Source organism: Hemicordylus capensis, chromosome 6, assembly GCF_027244095.1.
Source record: "Hemicordylus capensis ecotype Gifberg chromosome 6, rHemCap1.1.pri, whole genome shotgun sequence".
NCBI classification, from domain to species: domain Eukaryota; kingdom Metazoa; phylum Chordata; class Lepidosauria; order Squamata; family Cordylidae; genus Hemicordylus; species Hemicordylus capensis.
The window spans coordinates 80,939,200-80,958,338 of record NC_069662.1 but is presented as its reverse complement, the minus strand read 5'-3'; the positions used below and the strand labels follow the sequence as shown (position 1 = coordinate 80,958,338).

Genomic DNA, 19,139 nt, shown 5'->3' with positions numbered 1-19,139 from the left:
AAGACTTTGCTACCTTTTCAGGGTGTGAAGTACACCAGGTCAACACAGGTGTTACGAGAGGAAGTAGAGGTGTTACTAGAGAAACAGGCAATAGTGCAGGTGCAGTGGATGGACAGAATGAGGGCGTTTTAATCCAGGTATTTTCAAATCCCCAAGAAGGATGGCGGGATTCGGGCGATAATGGACTTGAGAGATCTGAATTGCTATGTAGATACGAGGAAATTCAGAATGATAACTCTGCAGGGAATTCTACAATTCCTGGTGAACGAAGAGTGGGCTGTCACTCTGGATCTGAAGGACGCCGATTTTTACGTGGGGATCTGCGATAGGCACCAGAAGTACCTTCGCTTCACAATAGGCAATATAGCATACCAGTACATGGTTTTGCCGTTCGGCCTCTCTACGGCCCCACGTGTATTTACAAAGGTGATGGCAGTTGTTGTAGCATTCTGAAGAACAAGGGATGTGATATTATATCCTTATTGGACGACTGGCTCATTGTGAACAGCAACAAAGAAAAGTTACTTTCTCAGATTCAGCTAGTCCTGCAGCTCCTGAACACTTGGGGAATCAATGTGAATTGGAAAAAATCAAAATTGATCCCGCAAAGGCAGGTGGATTTCATAGGCGCGGTGCTGAATTTGGAGGAAAAGAGAGCATATTTACCAGAGTCCAGATACCAACAGATCAGAGACCTTGTACTCTTGTTCGAAAGGACACCGCGATCCTGGCAGAGTCCATTCAAAGGCTGCTGGGGTTAATGGCATCCTGCAACTCAACCGTAGCCTATGCCCGTCTACACATGCGTGATCTCCAGTTATGGTAACTGCGCAGTTTTTGCCCAAACCTAGACAATCAAAAGAAGCTGTTGCTGATTCCAGGGTATGTGTTAGAATCTCTTCGGTGGTGGACCCAGCACAACAATCTTCGGACGGGGGTAATGTTCCAGCCCAGAGCGCCATCACATTGGGTGACAACAGATGCCTCCCTTTGGGGTTGGGGAGCGCATTGTGGCCGTCATCAGGTCCAGAGTCAGTGGACCCTGGAGCAGAGGCGCAAGCATATAAATTACCTGGAACTCCTGGCTGTGTTCTTGGCGTTGAAGGCTTTTAGACCCCAGTTGAGAATGGTGCAAATAAATCTGGACAACACAACCGCCATTGCATATTTGAACAAGCAAGGAGGGACGGTGTCCCGGTCCCTGTGTCAGCTGAGCAAGCGGATTTGGATATGGTGCATTGCACACGACATATTCCCCATGGCGTTGCATATCAGGGGAGAGGACAATGTCCAGGCGTACGAGCTGAGCCGGAGGTTACATCAGAACCAGCATCACGAGTGGGAGATAAACGAGGTTTATCTGCGGCCAGTGTTCAAGAAATGGGGCTGGCCAGAGATAGACTTGTTTGCGACTGCTGTGAACAGAAGATGTCAGAGGTTTTGTTCGCGTGCAGGACATGGCGAGAACTCTCTGGGTGATGCGTTCCAGCATCTTTGGACAAAGGGTCCCTTTTATATGTTTCCTCCACAACCACTGATCTCCCGGGTGTTGTCACAGTCCGAGATGGAACGAAGGGGGTCCTAATAACTCCATGGCGGCCCAGGCAACCATGTTTTGCACTCTTGCTAAGGCTGTCCCGTGGCCAATATCATCGGTTTCCGGATTGCCCAGACATGTTAAGCCGAGACCAGGGACTGATACTACACCCGCAACAAGACACGTTGAAGTTGACAGCTTGGCGAATAGGTTAATGAGTAAATTACTACTTAATAGTAGAAAACTATCAACCAGGCGTAATTATACAAGTAAGTGGCAGAGATACAAGATCTATGCAAGACGGAAGGGGCTCTTCCCAAGGATAGCGACGGTCAAGCAAGTTCTACTTTATATGACTACCTTGAAGATGTCTGGTTTGGCAAACGCATCTCTCCGTGTGCACCTTGCGGCGATATCAGCAGAGCATAAGGGCTGGGATGGAACAACAGTTTTTTCACATCCTGAGAGTAAAAAGTTCCTGAAAGGGTTAAATAATTTGTACCGTTGTTAAGGCGGCCCGTGCAACAATGGGACCTGACGTTAGTTTTGAACGCAATGACAGAGCAACCGTTTGAACCTTTGGCGGCAGCTGCATTGAAGATAGTGATGTTGAAGACGGCATTCTTAATTGCAGTGACGTCGGCTCGTAGGGTAAGCGAGTTAGCAGTGATGCATGCTCACCGCCCTTATACCCAGATTTACCTGCAGAAGGTCTTAATGCGCCTAGATCCAAGATTTAGGCCAAAAGTGGTCACAGAATTTCATATAAATGAGGATATTGTGCTACCTGCATTCTTGCAGAGCCCTCAGACACAGTTGGAAGTAAGGATGCACTCATTGGATGTGAGGAGAGCATTGTTACACTATCTACAGGCTACTAAATCGATAAGGAGAACGAACAAACTGTTTGTGCTTTATCGAGGGAAGGCTAAGGGCGCTTCGGTTACGTGTCAGCGACTTTCCCAGTGGATTACACGAGCTATAAGGATAGCGTACAACTCTCAGGGCGTGAGGCCGCCAGGTTCTATAAGAGCACATTCTACAAGGGCTTATGTAGTATCGGCTGCAAATTTGGCGGGGGTGCCAATGCCAGATATCTGTAAAGCGGCTACTTGGACGACATGTCATCCATTTGTAAAGCATTATGCTCTGGACATTTGGCAGTCAAAGGATGCAGAGTTCGGCCGTAGTGTTCTTAAAAGAGGCCTGCCTTGATGACCCGCCACCAGAAGGGGAAGCTGGCTAGTCACCCATTCTTTATGAATACAACGGATCACTATCCAGATAAACAGGTTGCTCACCTGTAACAGATGATCTGGAGGTGATCCGTTGTATTCATAATACCCGCCCAGCCTCCCCGCAGAATCAAGGCGATGGGATCAAAGTAGCAGAAGAGATTGTCAGTACAAAGAACTATCACTGGCGGTCTGCAGAAACTGAGGAAGACACGCCCCAACTGCCTTGTTTAATGAGAGCACGATCATGTGCAGGGCAGTTGGAGGCGGTACGAGGAGCTAGTCAATCAGTCCGCGAGGTCCCTGTGCAGGCGCAGAACCCATTCTTTATGAATACAACGGATCACCTCCAGATCATCTATTACAGGTGAGCAACCTGTTTATACCATGGGACAGGAAAGCTTTGTGATGTAGCTATGAGTGGACAGTGTGAGGCAACATGCCTTGAGCACTGGGAACACTCTGAGGCAGGCCTGCTCGACTTTGGCCCTCCTGCAGATGTTGGCCTACAACTCCCATAATCCCTCGCTATTGGCCACTATGGCTGGGGTTTGTTTGTTTGTTTGTTTATAATATTTATACCCCGCCCCTCCAGTGTACTACTGTTCGGGGCGGTTCACAACAACACGATAGACACAGATACAATAAAAGTAATAAAATTAACTAAATTTTTAAAAGTCAGATTAAAAATTATTATTAGGTTCAAATTAAAACTGAAAATTATAAAAAGCTAAAGAACCTACCAGATATAACAAAACAATAATGGAGCATTAAAAAGCCTCCTTAAAAAGGTGTGTTTTGAGATGTTTCTTAAAAACACTGGGGGAAGGAGCATGGCAAAGCTCTTCAGGGAGGACGTTCCAAATCTGAGGAGATTATGGGAGTTGTAGTCCAAAAAATGCGAGGGGGCGCCTACGTTGAGCAGGCCTGCTCTGAGGGAACTGCTTCCAACAGCATCCATGCTTGGAGCTGAGTTGAGCCCCCTACAAAAATGCTTCAGCTGGAAGTCAGAATCCAGTCTGTACAAGCAAACCCTGACTGATGTTATAGCAGCAAGTGTGTTTAAGTAAAGCACATATCTTTGGTCAAAATTTGGCTAATAAAGGCAGTGCATACAAACTGAAGGGATTGGAGTAGGTTTCCTCTGCCCTACATGCTAATTTTTCACTCCTCTTTTTCTGTTCAGCAGTTGGCACTCATGGGGGAGGGGCTTTATAATGCACTGAGCAAGTAAGAATGTTGAATGCTGTTCTTTCTTCTGTAACTCAGTGACTCAGAAAACACTGGAAAGGTGTTTTGCATGTAATTAAGTTGAAGAAATACTGGTCTCTTAAAAGTACAACCTTCTCAATTGTTGTCTGCTTTACATTTAGGCCAAGCAAATACATATTTTTCTGATATTGACACTGCAGCACTTTTCCATGTCCATTTCCTACCAAAAAACCCCCAGACCTCTGCTTGTAGCTTTGCTGACCTTTCGTAAATTCATCAGCTTGGTGTTACAGCTATATTATAAAAGGATCTCTTCCTGTTCTGTTACCATTTTCTCATCCATAAAAACATCTGTGGGGCTTTTACACAGAGATGTGTGACATCTGTGGAGCTTTGCAGCATTGTAACGTATTTATCTGAATCCAAGACTAGTCTTTTCCCAAGTTATTTGAAGTTAGAAGTTAGGGGGTCATCTTAAATTCAGAATCCTCTTCCTTTCTGGTAATACACTTATAACCTGTATTTAATATCTATTTTTAAGGGGGTTGTCTTAAATTCAGAGTCATCTTCTGTTCAGGTAAATACGTAATATTATCAGTACTCCTTCCTGTTTCTTGACAGTAATTTTCCTGATTCCTGGTTCTGTAATTCTCCATTTCATGCTCTCTTTTGAAACATTATTTCAGTACATACAACCCAAAGAGGCTAAATTTAGCAGTGTTAATAATGCTATTTAAGATTTTAATGTGTTCTTCCTGTGCTTTGATGTTTAGATTTCCAAATACATCATTTGGTAGGGGGGGAAATGGGCATTTTATGGGTGGTGTCCTTGAATATGACCTTAATGTTGACTACTCTAAGTTCAAAACCACTAGCTGATATCCAAACTAACATTGTGTGCCAAAAAATGTTTCATGTGCACAATGGGAGTGGGGGGTGGGCAATTTTTCACCGATCTTGTCTTCTCTTTGTAGCCTACTGTCCCTCCTGAATACATCCTTGGGGATCTGTTTTTGGGAGCCAAAGAGGGCTACAGAAGAAAAAGGGAATGGTGAAGATGGTCTCTATCCCATTGTGTTTGTGATCATTTTTTGGCACATGCAGCATTAGTCTCGATGTCAGCCACTGTTTGCTTTGTAGCTAGTATGTGTAAACATTTTGTCTTCATTGACATTTATTAATTTATGGAATGTGATGGGCACTGATCTCAAAATAAGGGGAAATGATTGGTATGAATTTAGAATATTTGGATTCAGTGTTTGAAAGACTCTGGGATAGCTTAGTTAGCCTATACTGTCTCTAGTAATGTATGTCTTAAGCCAGTGAATTGCAAACTGTGTTTCAGGGAACTCTGGTGGTCCTCATTGAGAAGAACAATAATGGCAGACAGGGTTACCTGAACGATGGTGTACCCACTCTTTTCCTGCAATGCTCACCCACAGCGCAGTGTTAGGCATGCTCTAGGGCATATTCTCATTCCATATGGGCAACAAGTGTAGCTACTGTCTTCCATGACCAGTGTCTGTGTCCCAGAATCCTCCGTAGTTCGCAGAAATATTGTGGCAAATGCTCAAGGCCCTTCAGAAGATGAGCTAATTTTGAAAGTGTTCCTGAAAGGAAGGTGTTTCCCCCCCCCCTTTGATCACTGTCTTCAATACGTATTATCATGCAAATTCTACAAACCACTCTTTTTATATTTATTGCCCTTTCCTTTTTTAAATCCTAGCTTGCATTGGTGACCTGGAGGGACTGTTTGTTCAGGCCACTAAATAAACAGGTACATATTTCTACTGATTGCTGTATCGCTTTATGAGGTTTGCATTATATGTCACAAATCAGTATTAAGATTAATGGCAAATATCATATATCTTAAATAAGAGTTGGCATTTCAGTAAATGCAAGATATCAGCATCTGTCAAAAGAAGATATGCATAATATATGGATGGGTGTAGTGCCTTATTGATCAGGATCTGAATGTGTGCAGGACCACATCCCAAAAGAAAACTTTAATTTGGCATAGCTCCATCCTGGGAACAATTAGGGGAGTGGTGGTGGTGGGGGTTTCCAATTGGCTACAATGGAATCATCTACAGCATTACAAGGTATGTACTCTTAACCAGTGGATCTATGTGCATCTGTTGGAGAACTGCATCCAGAGCCAGAGGTTTTTTAGAAGTTTCTGCTGAAAGCTGTTTCCATTACTGAAGAATGAAATGGTTTAAAAACTCAAGTGGCTTACCTCTTCAGAAGTGCAGATGAGTGGAGTGGAATAGCAGATCTTTTGCTGTGTTTGCAGTTCTCTTCTATTTGATCGCAGGTGCCATTCATAAATTTATCTAATTTGTTCTTGACACTGTTGACTCAAAACTTTGAGCATTTTTCCTACCAGCAGTGAAAGGCAGGGTGGATAAGCTTAAAATCACCAAGAAAAGATCGGGTTAAAATCAAAGGTCTCATTTTGAAATCTGTGTATTTCCTGAACTGATAGGTATAATATATTGGTTTGCAACCTACCTAGGAGCATAATCTGAAAACTTCTGTCATTGAGCCCACATAATTCAAGATCATATTTACTTTGAGGCTAGAGACCATATTTATGTTTGGCTTTTCTCGTACAAAAACACTTACTTGAATGTTGACCCTGCAATTATATTCATACTCATTTGAAAGCGTTTGCATTTAATAAAGTGAACGTGCTTCTGTGTAAAATATGCATAGGATTGGACTGTAAGTGTCCAGACGTTTCATAAGCAAGGGCTAGTAATTATTGTGCAAAATATTTTTCAGTGAGATGAAAAGAATGTCCATGCTGTTTCACTGCTAGAGAAGTAAATATTTATAGCTAGAAGGTGTGGCCTGTTGTTGACTGGGTGAAGTCATTTTACATAGATTACACTGATAGGAAAGTTCAAGAGATGAAATATAAGTCATATAATTTTTTAATAATGTGCTTGCAAAAGGGAATTAAAAGAACAGTTTGAAATTAATAGGATTACAACTTCAATCATTTATTCATTTTACTGAATAATTACCATAATTTGAATTTGGGAAGGATCTTCTTCTTTTGGGTTTGTGGATTATTGACCCAATTATTGAGCATTAAAAATCTTTTGAGAACAATAACAGTTAAAATATTATATTCAGCATTTCTGCTAAAAAAAACACCCAACAATTTTTGAAACCTTTCACTGAGCATATTCTAATGGCAGGAGTGTGTATGCAAAATGTATCATTAGGTAATTGGGAAATAGAATTTTATTTTGCACAAATTCTTCAAAATATATATAAAATCTGAGAACTGAACACATTGCAGAGCATTGTAAAGTAAAAAGAACACATTGCAGAGTAAAACAGGAATACCAAATCACCCATATGATCTCCTTGCATGGGTCTGGAGATACATGTTGTAAGCGGTCTTGGAGAGCATTTAATCAAAAGGCCAATCTATACATCTTTAGAATAAATAAACAGAATGACATCTTTAGGATTCTAGTGCCTATGATAACTTGCTAGTCCCTGTGTAACCCGCACTGAATAAATACTAGCCAACCCCGCACAGAGCATCTGTGCGCTCATTGGGGCCAGCTGTTCCCCCCTCACTCTCCCTCCTGCTCTGGTCTCTCTTACCCTCCCCCGCTTCCATTCCTCTCCTCCCTCCCCACCACCACCTGCACAGAGCATCTGCGAGCGGGAGGCCAAAAAGAGCCCCGCTGCTGTTCCTCCCCCCGGGCGATGAACAGGGAAGCCCCGCCGCTTGTTTCCCTTCCACCCAGCCTCCAACGGGTGTTGCACATTCAGCCCCACTCCTTTCCCCCCTAGCCCTCCCCCCAGCTTCTGCCCCAGTCCCAATGCCCGCCCGCCTGCTTCCCCCCCATTCCTTCAGGCTGCTTTCCCCCCCACTCCCCGCCGACAGTTTCTGCTGCCGTCTCCTGATGTCCACCTCCTCACTGTGGCTGCCAGCCACCATCTTGCCTGAGCCCACCGCCGCCTCCTCTGCGCCGCCTGCTCACAGCAGCCGTTGCCAGCCACTGCCAACGCCTCCCCGCCGCCGCTGGGACTGCTGCTTCCGCCTCCGCCTCCCTGCTGTGGCCAGGCCTGCCACCTCTGCCTCCGCCTCCCCAATGCGGCTGGGCCTGCCACCTCTGCCTCCACTTCCCCAACATGGCTGGGCCTGCCACCGCCGCCTCGCCTGCTTCTCCTCACTGCCATTAGTTTTCAGTCTGGCGAACATCAGCCAACCGGCATCCAGCCAATCAGGTGCCTCCCTCGCCAGCACGCATAGCCTTGCCACATCCCTACACATGGCTGGTGGCTGGCTAAGAGAATTAAGTATAATGATAGACTGTCAGAAGTCTGATATTTCCCTCATGGTTCTCATACATGATTATGTTTGTTTGATATATAGCAGGTTCAGAAACTACCATGGGGTCCTAAACAACATACAAGTGGGTCCCAAATAACTCAGTAGGGAGCTGTCAGGAGGGTAGAGGCCTTACCCGACCTATCCAAAGTGTGGAGAGAGTCAGGGCCTTTGGGAGGGTGATAGAGATAGAAGCCAACAACTACTTGGTTTCTTTGCCGCTCACAAAGCCAAGAGAAGGTGCAGCAGTGGCAGTTCTTTGGTTGATGGGCCAGTGGAGAGTTCCCTCTTGGGAGAAACACTCTAGGGCTCATCTAGTGAGTGGTTAAATAAATGTCATTGCTGTGCTGCCCTTGGCTTTGTGAGCAATGGAGGATCCAGGTGGTTTCAGTTCCTGTACCCCTGCCTGCTTCCCTGTGCCTCGGATAAATCAGAGCAGTTCTTCACTTTATGTTCTTGACAATGTCTCCTCCTGAATTTTGGATAATTGTGCAAGTTGAGTACAAAGAATTAAGTGAGGAAGCTATGGAGATACTGACTCCCTTTGGTAGATTCCTGCTTGTATGAATCAGAGTTTTCAGCAGTTTTTGTTATGAGTAAATACCTAGTGCAAATAACTTGGAACCAGAAATGAGATTGGCAATCTTAAACATAATACCCAGGTTTGAAAAACTAAGTAGGAGCAAGCAAGCTCATCCTCATTTAAAAGGTAAATGTGCTTTATCTCTACCTAATCAAATAAATGGCTGACATCCCGACTAACAAACTCTGTGTGCGCCTGACATTAATGATGCACTAGCGCCTGTGCTGGTCTGCTGTCCGTCTAAAGCAGGGATTCTCAAGTCCAGATGTTACTGGACTTCAACTCCCATAATTCCCAACCAAAGGCCGCTGGGGATTATAGGAGTTGAAGTCCAATAACATCTGGGGACCCAACGTTGAAAATCCCTGGTCTAAAGCATAGGCACTCTTCCAGTCTTGTGCAAGAGTGCAAATACTTTTTGGAGCCTGCCTGAACTTTGGAAGCACTCTGCTAGACTGGAAATGTGTCACTTGACTCTCAGCAACGTGTTTGGTCTACACATCATTAGTCAGGATGTCAGCCAGTAGCTTTAAATAGGGGGTGGGGTGTGTGTGTGTGTGTGTGTGTGTGTGTGTGTGTGTGTGTGTGTGTAGCTTTAAATAGGGCTAGGATGTGGGGGGGTCACAGTATCAGAACGTTTGAGAACCACTGATATATAGCAGTGGTTCAGTTCTAGAATATCAGTTTAAGCACATCTACATTAAAATTAAATTTTCTTTTAAAACCATGTTCTGTTTAAAAAGCAACATTAACTTCAATTGAAATTTGTTTGAAATGGATGAGAATTCAATTGAAATTAACTATAATTGAAATTAAAAATATTTTATCCACTTTGGTAAAAAGAAGTTAATAGGCTTCATCTTTCTGGTTCTATTATAAGGAGTTTTGGGCAGTCCTACGCTCTCAAGTATGTGCTAAGGTGCCATATGTAATTTGACTAGTTAATGTCTTAACTTCTAAACCCATGTTTCTAAAGGTAACAAATGCTGTGCTGAAGCTGATTGAAAAGGAGCGAAATGGTGAAACAATCAATACGAGACTCATAAGTGGAGTTGTTCAGTCTTATGGTAATTGTTTTCATTGTGAATATCCATATGCTAGACATACATGTAAGGCCTGAGAGTATCCAAGGCCCAAGCCTATCGAAAGCGGGGAAATGCTTGTGTCTGTGTATCTTTCCATGTCTTCCTTGGATTCACAGATTTGTAGTAAGACTTCACAGCTTTTCCAGCCTCTTGCAACAGCCCACCATGCTGCACTAACCCATGTCTAAGATTCCCTTAGAAGAGTGTATGAATTGCTGGGAAAGTGAAAGTCTTATTTGCTATTATCACTGAATTTGAGTTGGGGAGGAACAGAAATAGAATAACCAAAAAAAAAGAAGGCTGAAGGAATAACTAAAGGGTGGAGTGACAGTTGTGTATGCCAGCTCATAGAAAAGTTCCCTGTGATGTAGAAGCAGGAGTCAGATGCTACTTCTCAAAGACTGGAGCTCATCAATAACACTTTCAGAGGCCTGTCTTGTCAGATGAGGTTGTTGCTTGTGAAATGGATGTGTACAATGGCCTGTGTAGATATGGGGTAGTGAATAGCTTTCCCCTCCTGAAAACAAGCAAGTCTTTCCTAATAAACAATGGCAGCTTGTGATTTGAGGAAAACATTCATTGTGATAGAACTGTCTCAAATGAAAGCAACTCTGTCCAAATGTTTGCTTTAGTGAAGCTCCTAAGACTGAAGTCCTGTGCAGACATCATTGCAAAGCAGTCCAGTTGAAATCAGTTGCATAGATTGTGCTGCATTCAGAACTTGTAGACTGGGCAGAACTTGTATTTTAGTTTTGGGATTGTTGGCATAAGTTTCCTCCTCTGCAGTTCTCATGGGTAGAATTTGTTCTTATAATGAAAAAAGTATTAACAAATTCAGGTTCTTAAACTAATAACGAAACAAAGTTAGAATTTATAGACCATGACAACTTCATGTAAGATTGTCTTTATGGCTTAGATCGCAAAATATTACTTAACTAAATCTGAAAAGGTTTACATACAGGTTCCCTCCTGTCTTACGTTAGCTTTCCTAAATAAAGTTGACTGAATCTGAATGGCTTACTAATAGTTTTGTAATTCATTTGTAATTGGAAATTTTAATCAAGCACATGAAATTTACACTATTTAATAGCCTATTTCTTGAACAGTAAATGTACTTTTTCTCCCCGGTATGTGTGTGTTTCTGCCCCTTGTGCTTTTAGTGGAGCTGGGACTGAATGAAGATGATACTTTTGCTAAGGGGCCTACACTGACAGTCTATAAGGAGTCCTTTGAATCCCAGTTTCTTGCTGACACAGAGAGATTCTATACAAGAGAAAGCACTGAATTTTTACAACAGAATCCAGTTACAGAATACATGAAAAAGGTATGTGAGTATTCCATTGTCTGCTTTCTAGATCAGGAAAGTGCTTATTCTGTTTAAAGAAATAGTTTGAAATCTGTCTTGTATTGTAGAGGTTGAGGGGTTACCTAGTGCCAGTCAACTCGAATCTTTCAGTTTCCATTAACAGATTCAGCAGAACAATAATTTGGCTAATTGGCTTTTCTCTGGATTCATTTAAATGTTAGTTTTAGTCACAGTATTGAGGAATGAAGGAATAGCTCTAATTGTCTTCCTAGACATTTGGCTTGGTCAAACTTGTTGACTGCAGGTCTCATAGAGGAGAGCTGGTCTTGTGGTAGCAAGCATGACTTGTCCCCTTAGCTAAGTAGGGTCTGCCCCAGCTGTATATGCATGGGAGACTTGATGTGTGAGCACTGTAAGATACTCTCCTTAGGGGATGGAGCTGCTCTGGGAAGAGCAGAAGGTTTCAAGTTCCCTCCCTGGCTTCTCTAAGATAGGGCTGAGAGAGATTCCTGCCTACAACCTTGGAGAAGCAGCTGCCAGTCATTGTAGACAATACTGAGCTAGATAGACCAATGGTCTGACTCAGTATATGGCAGCTTCCTATGTTTTTAAAGGAAAGCCATGTGAAGGTCACCACAGCTATTTCAAAAGGAAATAGTTCTCGTTAAGTATAGAAATCCTAGCAGTATTCAGATAAATCTTAAAATACTTGAAATCTTGTTGAAAATGAATCAGATTGAGGAACTAGCTTTCATACTCCCTTCCCACAATGATGAATTTTATGTTGGAGATACTGATAAAAACTCCATAAGGAGGTACTGGTAAGCAGGAAGACCTTTGCTTTCCAAGGATTTATGTCTTTTCAAAAATAGGCATAAATATGCTGGCATAATATTAATAAAAATAGGCATAAATATTACCACCATATTTACCCTTTTTCTTTTTTTCAGAGAGCATTTCAGCTCTGAGGAACCCAAAGTCTTGATCTAACTGAAGAAAGTAGTTGTTCACTTTTGTGTTTAACCTTTTTTTAAAATTCAAGTTTAGGGATGCACATGAATCAATTTGAATTTGAATTAATTTGATTTGGAACAGTTGAACAAAGTAGAGATTCATTTGAATTGATTCAAATTCATCCAAATTTGAATCAAATTTGGGCGAATTCAATCCACTCTGTTCAATGGTTCCAAATTGAATCAATTTTAATTCAATTCGAAGTCGGATTGATTCATGCGAATTTTGTGCCCATCCGTATTCAAAGTGGTGTGTGTGTGGCTAAACTGTTTATATCTTGCAGCATCCTTGTGTGGTAGGTTAGGCTGGAAAATGGTGACTAGACAAGGTTACCCAGTAAGTTCTATGGCAAGTAGGATTTGAACCCAAGTTTTCCTGATCTGTATCTAATACACTGACTGATTACCACATGGAGACTAAGTAGCCAATAAACTATACACACATTAGGCTCTCTGCTGGATTAGACCAAGGATCCATATCATCCAGCATTCTGTTTGCAAAAGTGACCATTTAGGTGCTTCTGGGAAACTCACAGGCAGGGTAAGAAGGAAACACCCCTCTCGTGATAGTAAATAATTATGATCCTGGAAGAAAAAGTCACAGAGTGATTTGAGTATGGCCTACTGAAATAGACTGCATGCCAATATGATGAATACTTCCAGTGTTGATAAAAATAAATGGTTTTTTATTTTATTTTAAAATTTAAATCAGATTTCAAGGCCTGGTTGCCGAAATGAAACAGCATTATGAGAAGTGTATGCCTATTATTATAGTGTGCTCCTACCTTCTAAAAATGAAACCTACATCTATCTCTGAATATGTATTAAGGTTACATTAGGCTCTGTGGTCAACAGGAGTCGACACTGACTCTACGGCACAGCTTTACCTTTAAACAACAAGAAGGTACTAGAAAATGTACTTTTACTAGAGGATGATCTTCCTGACTAGTGGTTTAAATAATTAAAATTTGTCCTCCGGTGAAGTGATTTAAATTGATTTGATCTGATTTAAATCAAATCAACCCTGAATACTTGCAGTACTGACTGATATTTTCAACTGTGAATAGTTTGAAGGGCCGATCTACACATTGCAGTCTCTTTAAAGTCACTATACTGGGACTACCCAAGGAGTCTCAGAGGGAGACTCCTTGAAACCCATCTCCCTGTGGTATTTTGTCATTGCAGTCGCTGTAACATAGAGCCCTGCATTGTGTGGAGATCCTCACCACCACTATGCTTCTGGGTGGCTGGTGCTATAGAGATGCAATACATAATTAGGGTGTCTGTATGTGGTGGGGGTGTGTGTGGCAGCAGTAAAGTAAGAATCAGTCTTGGTTGGATAGTGAGCAAGAGATGTGGAGTTTATTTTTATTAAGCTTATTTATTTAAAAAATATTTTTATATAAAATTTTTATTTAAAATATTTCTATACTGCCCACAACTTGTGTCTCTGGGTGGTATTATTAGTCTTTCGTTTGCTGAAACAAGTTAATTCTCAACATAGCATACCGAAAAGCTCCCCCTTGCTATTTTTTTCAATGAAAATATTAAATAATGATAGTTCTCATTCGTCTTTGCAGTAGTAGTGAACTCCATGTTATATTAGCAGTATCTGAGTTTTTGGGAAGGGCAGGCCCCAGAAGGTACCTATGTAAACCGTTCCTTTGTGTGAGCAGTAGCTGTAACATAGTTACAAGTTCCTTTGAGAACCTATTTTATTTTATTTTATTTCAATTTATTTATTTATTTATTTATTTAAAATTTCTTGTATATCACCTCCTCCAAAGACTAGGTGGTGAACAACAAAAATACCAATAACAACTTAAAAAGAAAAGAATTAAAGAGCAAAAGCCTGGCAAAAACAGGTAGATCTTAAGAAGGGCCATAAAAGCAACTTAAAGAAGAGGGGGCTAAATGAATCTGGGGTGGGGGAGAGTGTTTCAAAGAAGAGGGGTAGCAACAGAGAAGGTCCTCCTATGGGCCTAGGCACACTAGACCTCACAGGATGGGATACAACTGGCTGAGAGAGGCGGCGGCAGCAGCAGCAGCAGTAGTAGTGAGTGTAGAATAATCAGTAACATACCAGATAGTTGGAAATACTAGCCTTATATGAAGGACAACAAACTGCTGTAGATTCCCATTAAACTGCAGCTTCCTTCTCCAGTATGGAATGACAAAGGAGAATCCAGAGTTTCGCTTCTGTTTCTGCAGTAGATCATAGCCATACAATCCGATCACAAACAGAATAGGTGTCCACAGATCCACTCAGCAGGGGGAAGTGCCCTGGTGAAATGGACAGCCAGCAACGCTCCTCCTGTCTTTTGAGCTCTCACTTGCATTGTAATTTAGAGTAGGGATGTACACGGAACCGTGGAGCTGTGGTCCGACACTGGGGTGGGGGTTCCTTTAAGGGCGGGGGGAGGGTGTACTTACCCTTCCCACCGCTTCCCCCCGTCGGCACACGGGCTTTTTTGTAAGCATTTGGGGTATCCTGCCACCCCAAATGCTTACCAAAAAAGCACGCTGGCGGAGGAAAAGCACCCTGCCCTTAAAGGAACCACCGAACAGCCCCAAGATTGGACCGGTCCGGAGGCCTGTAGAGTGGCCTGCGGACCGGTCCGTGCACATCACTAATTTAGAGATGATACAATATGGCGGGAGTCTCCCCTAATGTTTCTTGTCATAGTCCTCTCCCATTAGAAATTACAAGACTCGAGGTAGAGGAAGCTGGTTTGTGATGAGCCCAAATGGAGGCTGGCTAGTAAGCCAGGGAAACACTGGTAAACTCCTGATGATACAAGCAAGTGTATAGAAGGGCCCATAGCTCAGTGGTAAGAGCACTTGCTTTTTGAATTCTTAAGGTCACAAACTTATACCTAGCATCTTCAGTTAAAGTACTTCAGACTGCAGGACAGGGAAAGTTCTTCGTCTGAGACTTTTGGAAGCTGCTGCCAATGAGGTAGTAAGAGTGCTTAGAACCTTAAGGCAGCTTCATATGGTGCAAAGTAGTATACATTGGGATAGTTTTCAAAAGCTTTTCTCCAGATAACTCCAAATACTCTACCATTATATTCATCAGCATAGATGAAACAAATGTAGCAATAAAACCTTCTATGAGCTGTCACAATTCAGAAGTTAAAAACAGCAAATATTTTCAAGCGACACCCGCCAAGAGCTGGGTTCAAATCCTCACTCACCCAGGAAGCTCCCTTGGATGCTTTAGGCCAGGCATCCCCAAACTGCGGCCCTCCAGATGTTGCTGAACTACAACTCCCAGCATCCCTAGACACAATTTTTTGTGGCTGGGTATGCTGGAAGTTGTAGTTCAGCAACATCTGGAGGGCCGCAGTTTGGGGATGCCTGCTTTAGGCCAATCATTCTCAGTCAGCCTCACAGGGTGGTTGTGAGGATAAAATGGGAGGGCACAACTGTGTACACTTCTCTGAGCTCGTTGAAGGAAGGGCAGAATTAAAACGTGGAAAGCAAATAAAATACCTAAATGCCTCTACATGTAAAATGTTTCTTTGCAGGCGGAAGCTCGCCTTCTGGAGGAACAGCGAAGGGTTCAGGTCTACTTACATGAGAGCACACAAGATGAACTAGCACGAAAATGTGAACAAGTACTTATTGAAAAACATTTGGAGATCTTTCACACAGAATTTCAGAACCTATTGGATGCTGACAAAAATGAAGGTAAACTGTCTCAAACTTGGCTTGTGAACATTTTCTAGTGATATGTGTTTATCTAAACGTGCTCTGGGTGGTTATATCAGGAGAAGAGAAATACGTTGTTGAATACAGAGACAAACTCCATTTGTAAAGTTTTTAAAGAATTACAGTGCACAGTATTTTAACTTTGTCACTCAAAAAATCTATTTTCAGTCACAGGAGCACTTCTGTGGAGAAAGGCTAGATATAAATTAATAAGCAAACTGAGATATGGGAAGGAAGTTAAAGTAAGGATCACTTGCAAAATAATTCTCAGTTGGCCTGTTTGAACATTACAGTGATTTCTATTCCTTAATAATTTTGGGCTGTTGCGTTGTGGCTGCTTAGCTTACAAACAGTAGCCTAGTTACCTTGGTATATTGTGTTCTCTCTAGTACTATTATTTTCTAGCCTATGCAGGTGTTGACAGTATTCCTTCGGCAGCTGAAACACTAGAGTTTTCAAGTTGTTTAGAAAACATTTTAATAAAATATATGCTTTATTTTAGCTCTAAAAAAAATGTGCAACCATAATGTTCCTTCTGAACAGTGGATGCTAGGTCATCTTATGTCAGCAGTCTCCCACTCTTTTAAGGCTGTGAAATTCCTACAATCTGTGTGAAATGTTGAGCAGGATGCTATGTTGTTTGCTCAGTATCTCCAGGAAATAATTTCCTTTGACCATGCATAATAAGATTGCAAAGATGGCCAGAATAAAACTTAAGATGTATACACCAGCCTTATGATGTTGCTGTCAAGGTTATAATCTGGGGCAGGAGGGAGTGGACAGGCGAGGGACGAGTGAGAGTGTGGCAGTGAGGGGGCAATAAAGCAGGGGCAGTAGCAGAGGGCAAGGAGAGCAAGAAAGTCCTAGCTCAATAATTAGTCAGAAAACCTGCAAGGTTTAAGACCAGAGTTAAGGCTGTCTTACTTTGGCTCAAGCCTCACAAAACCAGGAAATTGGAACCTAAGGATGATGGCATCATGGATGTGCCATGTGATCAGTAATTATGATGTGCAATGCTACAAATTGTGTTCGCTTACAGATTGTCCTCCATGCACCCACTTTTCCTTGGTCTTTGAGGCCCAGCTCAAGATGAGGATGGAGTGCCTGGCACCATGGTGTCCATATGGGTTCATTGGAGGCAAGCTGTAACCAAGCAGAATTTGTGACATTGCACAACATCATTATTGATCATGTGGCACATCTATTAAGGCATCAGCTGTAGGTTCTAATTTCCTGGCTTTGTGGAGTTTGAGCCAAAATGAGATAGCCTTAACTGTGGTTTTAAATCAGCAGGGTTTTTTTGGCTATCTCATTTCCATGGTTTGTGAAACGGAAACTTATCATCATTGTTGACAATCTAATACCCTTCCCAATGTCATATTTAGCTTTGATTCTAATGAACACTGTATAATATAATACAGTGAATTGCAGTATATTTCTAAAACAGTTGTAAGATATTCTGCATTACAATGGTGTAGTAGAATCCGTGTGGGGTAGTGACTAGAGTGGTGGACTAGAATTGGGAAGACTCCAGTTAAAATGTCCATTCAGCCATGAAACTCACTGTTTTTCTTAAAGTCTCCCTCTCTCTGCTGCTGGGGAAAGCACAGCACTGTGTGGTGTGTGAAATGTTCTTCACACTGGAGATTTATTTATTTATTTTGGCCAAAGTGGTCCCCGCTGGAAAAATATTGAAGATCACTGACAGCTGAAGCTTTCCCACTGTAAAAATATAGCCTTTCCCCACTCACCAATGCATACAGTTCTGAAAAAAGCTTAACTCAAGCTGTTAATGTAGAATACCAATCCTAAATTGATGTGTCATCAAATTAAAATTCTGTATTACTGAAGTGACCATGATTTTTATATCTTTGTGGACTGTAAAATGTGGCTTATTATTTAAGCAAAGACTGAATTGTTCTCCTTTATCCCCTGGTGCAGAGCAGGTCAATTACACTAAAACAATCCAAACAATTGTATTTATTGATGGATTCCCCCATCCAATAGTTCTTTGGTGAAAAATTGGGATGATGGAAGTGGAACTCAAGTTAATAGAAATGTAAGAATGTGTTTCCTTTTCTTTCAGATTTGGGGCGTATGTATAACCTTGTGTCTCGAATCCAGGATGGCCTTGGGGAGCTGAAAAAACTTCTGGAAACACATATTCATAATCAGGGTCTAGCTGCCATAGAAAAATGCGGAGAAGCTGCTCTAAATGCAAGTATTTCTTCAGAATTAGTTTCATGTTGAATGCCTTGCTTAATGTTTGTGTGTACACATTCACCTTATTCCAGATTCATAATGACTTTATTAAAGGGAGTTGAAATGGTTTCCATCAAGTTTACAAAAGGGTAGAATAGTAACTAGATATTTCTTACAGATTCAGGGGAAAAACCTAAGTAGTTTGATTTCATGGTTATATCCAGAATTGGCAGTCCTAGCATATGCCTGCAGGCAGTTAGAGTAGGTTCATACCATGTTGCCCCATGGTTTGCAGTCTCATTAGAACAGTCCTGCTCAGTTGGGCTCCAGGCCTATCCAATCCAACATCTTGTTTCTCACAGTGACCCACCAGATGCCTGTCCATTTGGACAGGCCACTCTGTTTAAAAGAGTATATGTGAAATAGCCATTTTAAGAGCACTCAAACAACGATTTCATGCTACCCTTTTGATGGTTCATTCATGCTTCAAGGCATCTGCTTATGAAAAGTTTGAGAGCACTCAGCTGCATTTATTTCAAGTAATCTTTGAAGGGATTATTTTGAGAGAGGCTAGCCAACAATCTGGTTATTCGCAGAGGTTTTCTAGAGTAAATGACATGATCACTGCACACGTGCAAGGAAAACCTTCTCAGAATCATAGTTGGTATTTGGACAACATAATCTGAGAGCTTCAAAGCAAACTATTTTTACATTGCTATTTTTAGTTGCTTTCTCTCCAGTAAATGACACTTAGAGGTGTAAAGCAGCAAAACCGGTTAAATTCCTGCAAAACAATAAAACCCTAAAATACTGTAAAAAAACATACCTCCAAGATGCCACCCAACAATCAAACAGTAAAACTGCTAGATATCCTTATGACTGGTTAACTAAA

General features: G+C 41.9%; 1 protein-coding gene across 2 annotated transcripts in view; it reads left to right on the top strand.

Moving 5' to 3' along the window:
- CUL1 (cullin 1) overlaps positions 1 to 19,139 on the top strand; it is a 107,237-nt gene that overhangs the window by 58,936 nt on the left and 29,162 nt on the right. For both annotated transcript variants that reach the window (XM_053265739.1, XM_053265740.1), the window contains exons 5-9: positions 5,711 to 5,761; positions 9,904 to 9,994; positions 11,173 to 11,336; positions 15,862 to 16,024; positions 18,132 to 18,262. In XM_053265739.1, the coding sequence (XP_053121714.1) occupies positions 5,711 to 5,761; positions 9,904 to 9,994; positions 11,173 to 11,336; positions 15,862 to 16,024; positions 18,132 to 18,262 (600 nt within the window). The remainder of the gene's footprint in view (positions 1 to 5,710; positions 5,762 to 9,903; positions 9,995 to 11,172; positions 11,337 to 15,861; positions 16,025 to 18,131; positions 18,263 to 19,139) is intronic.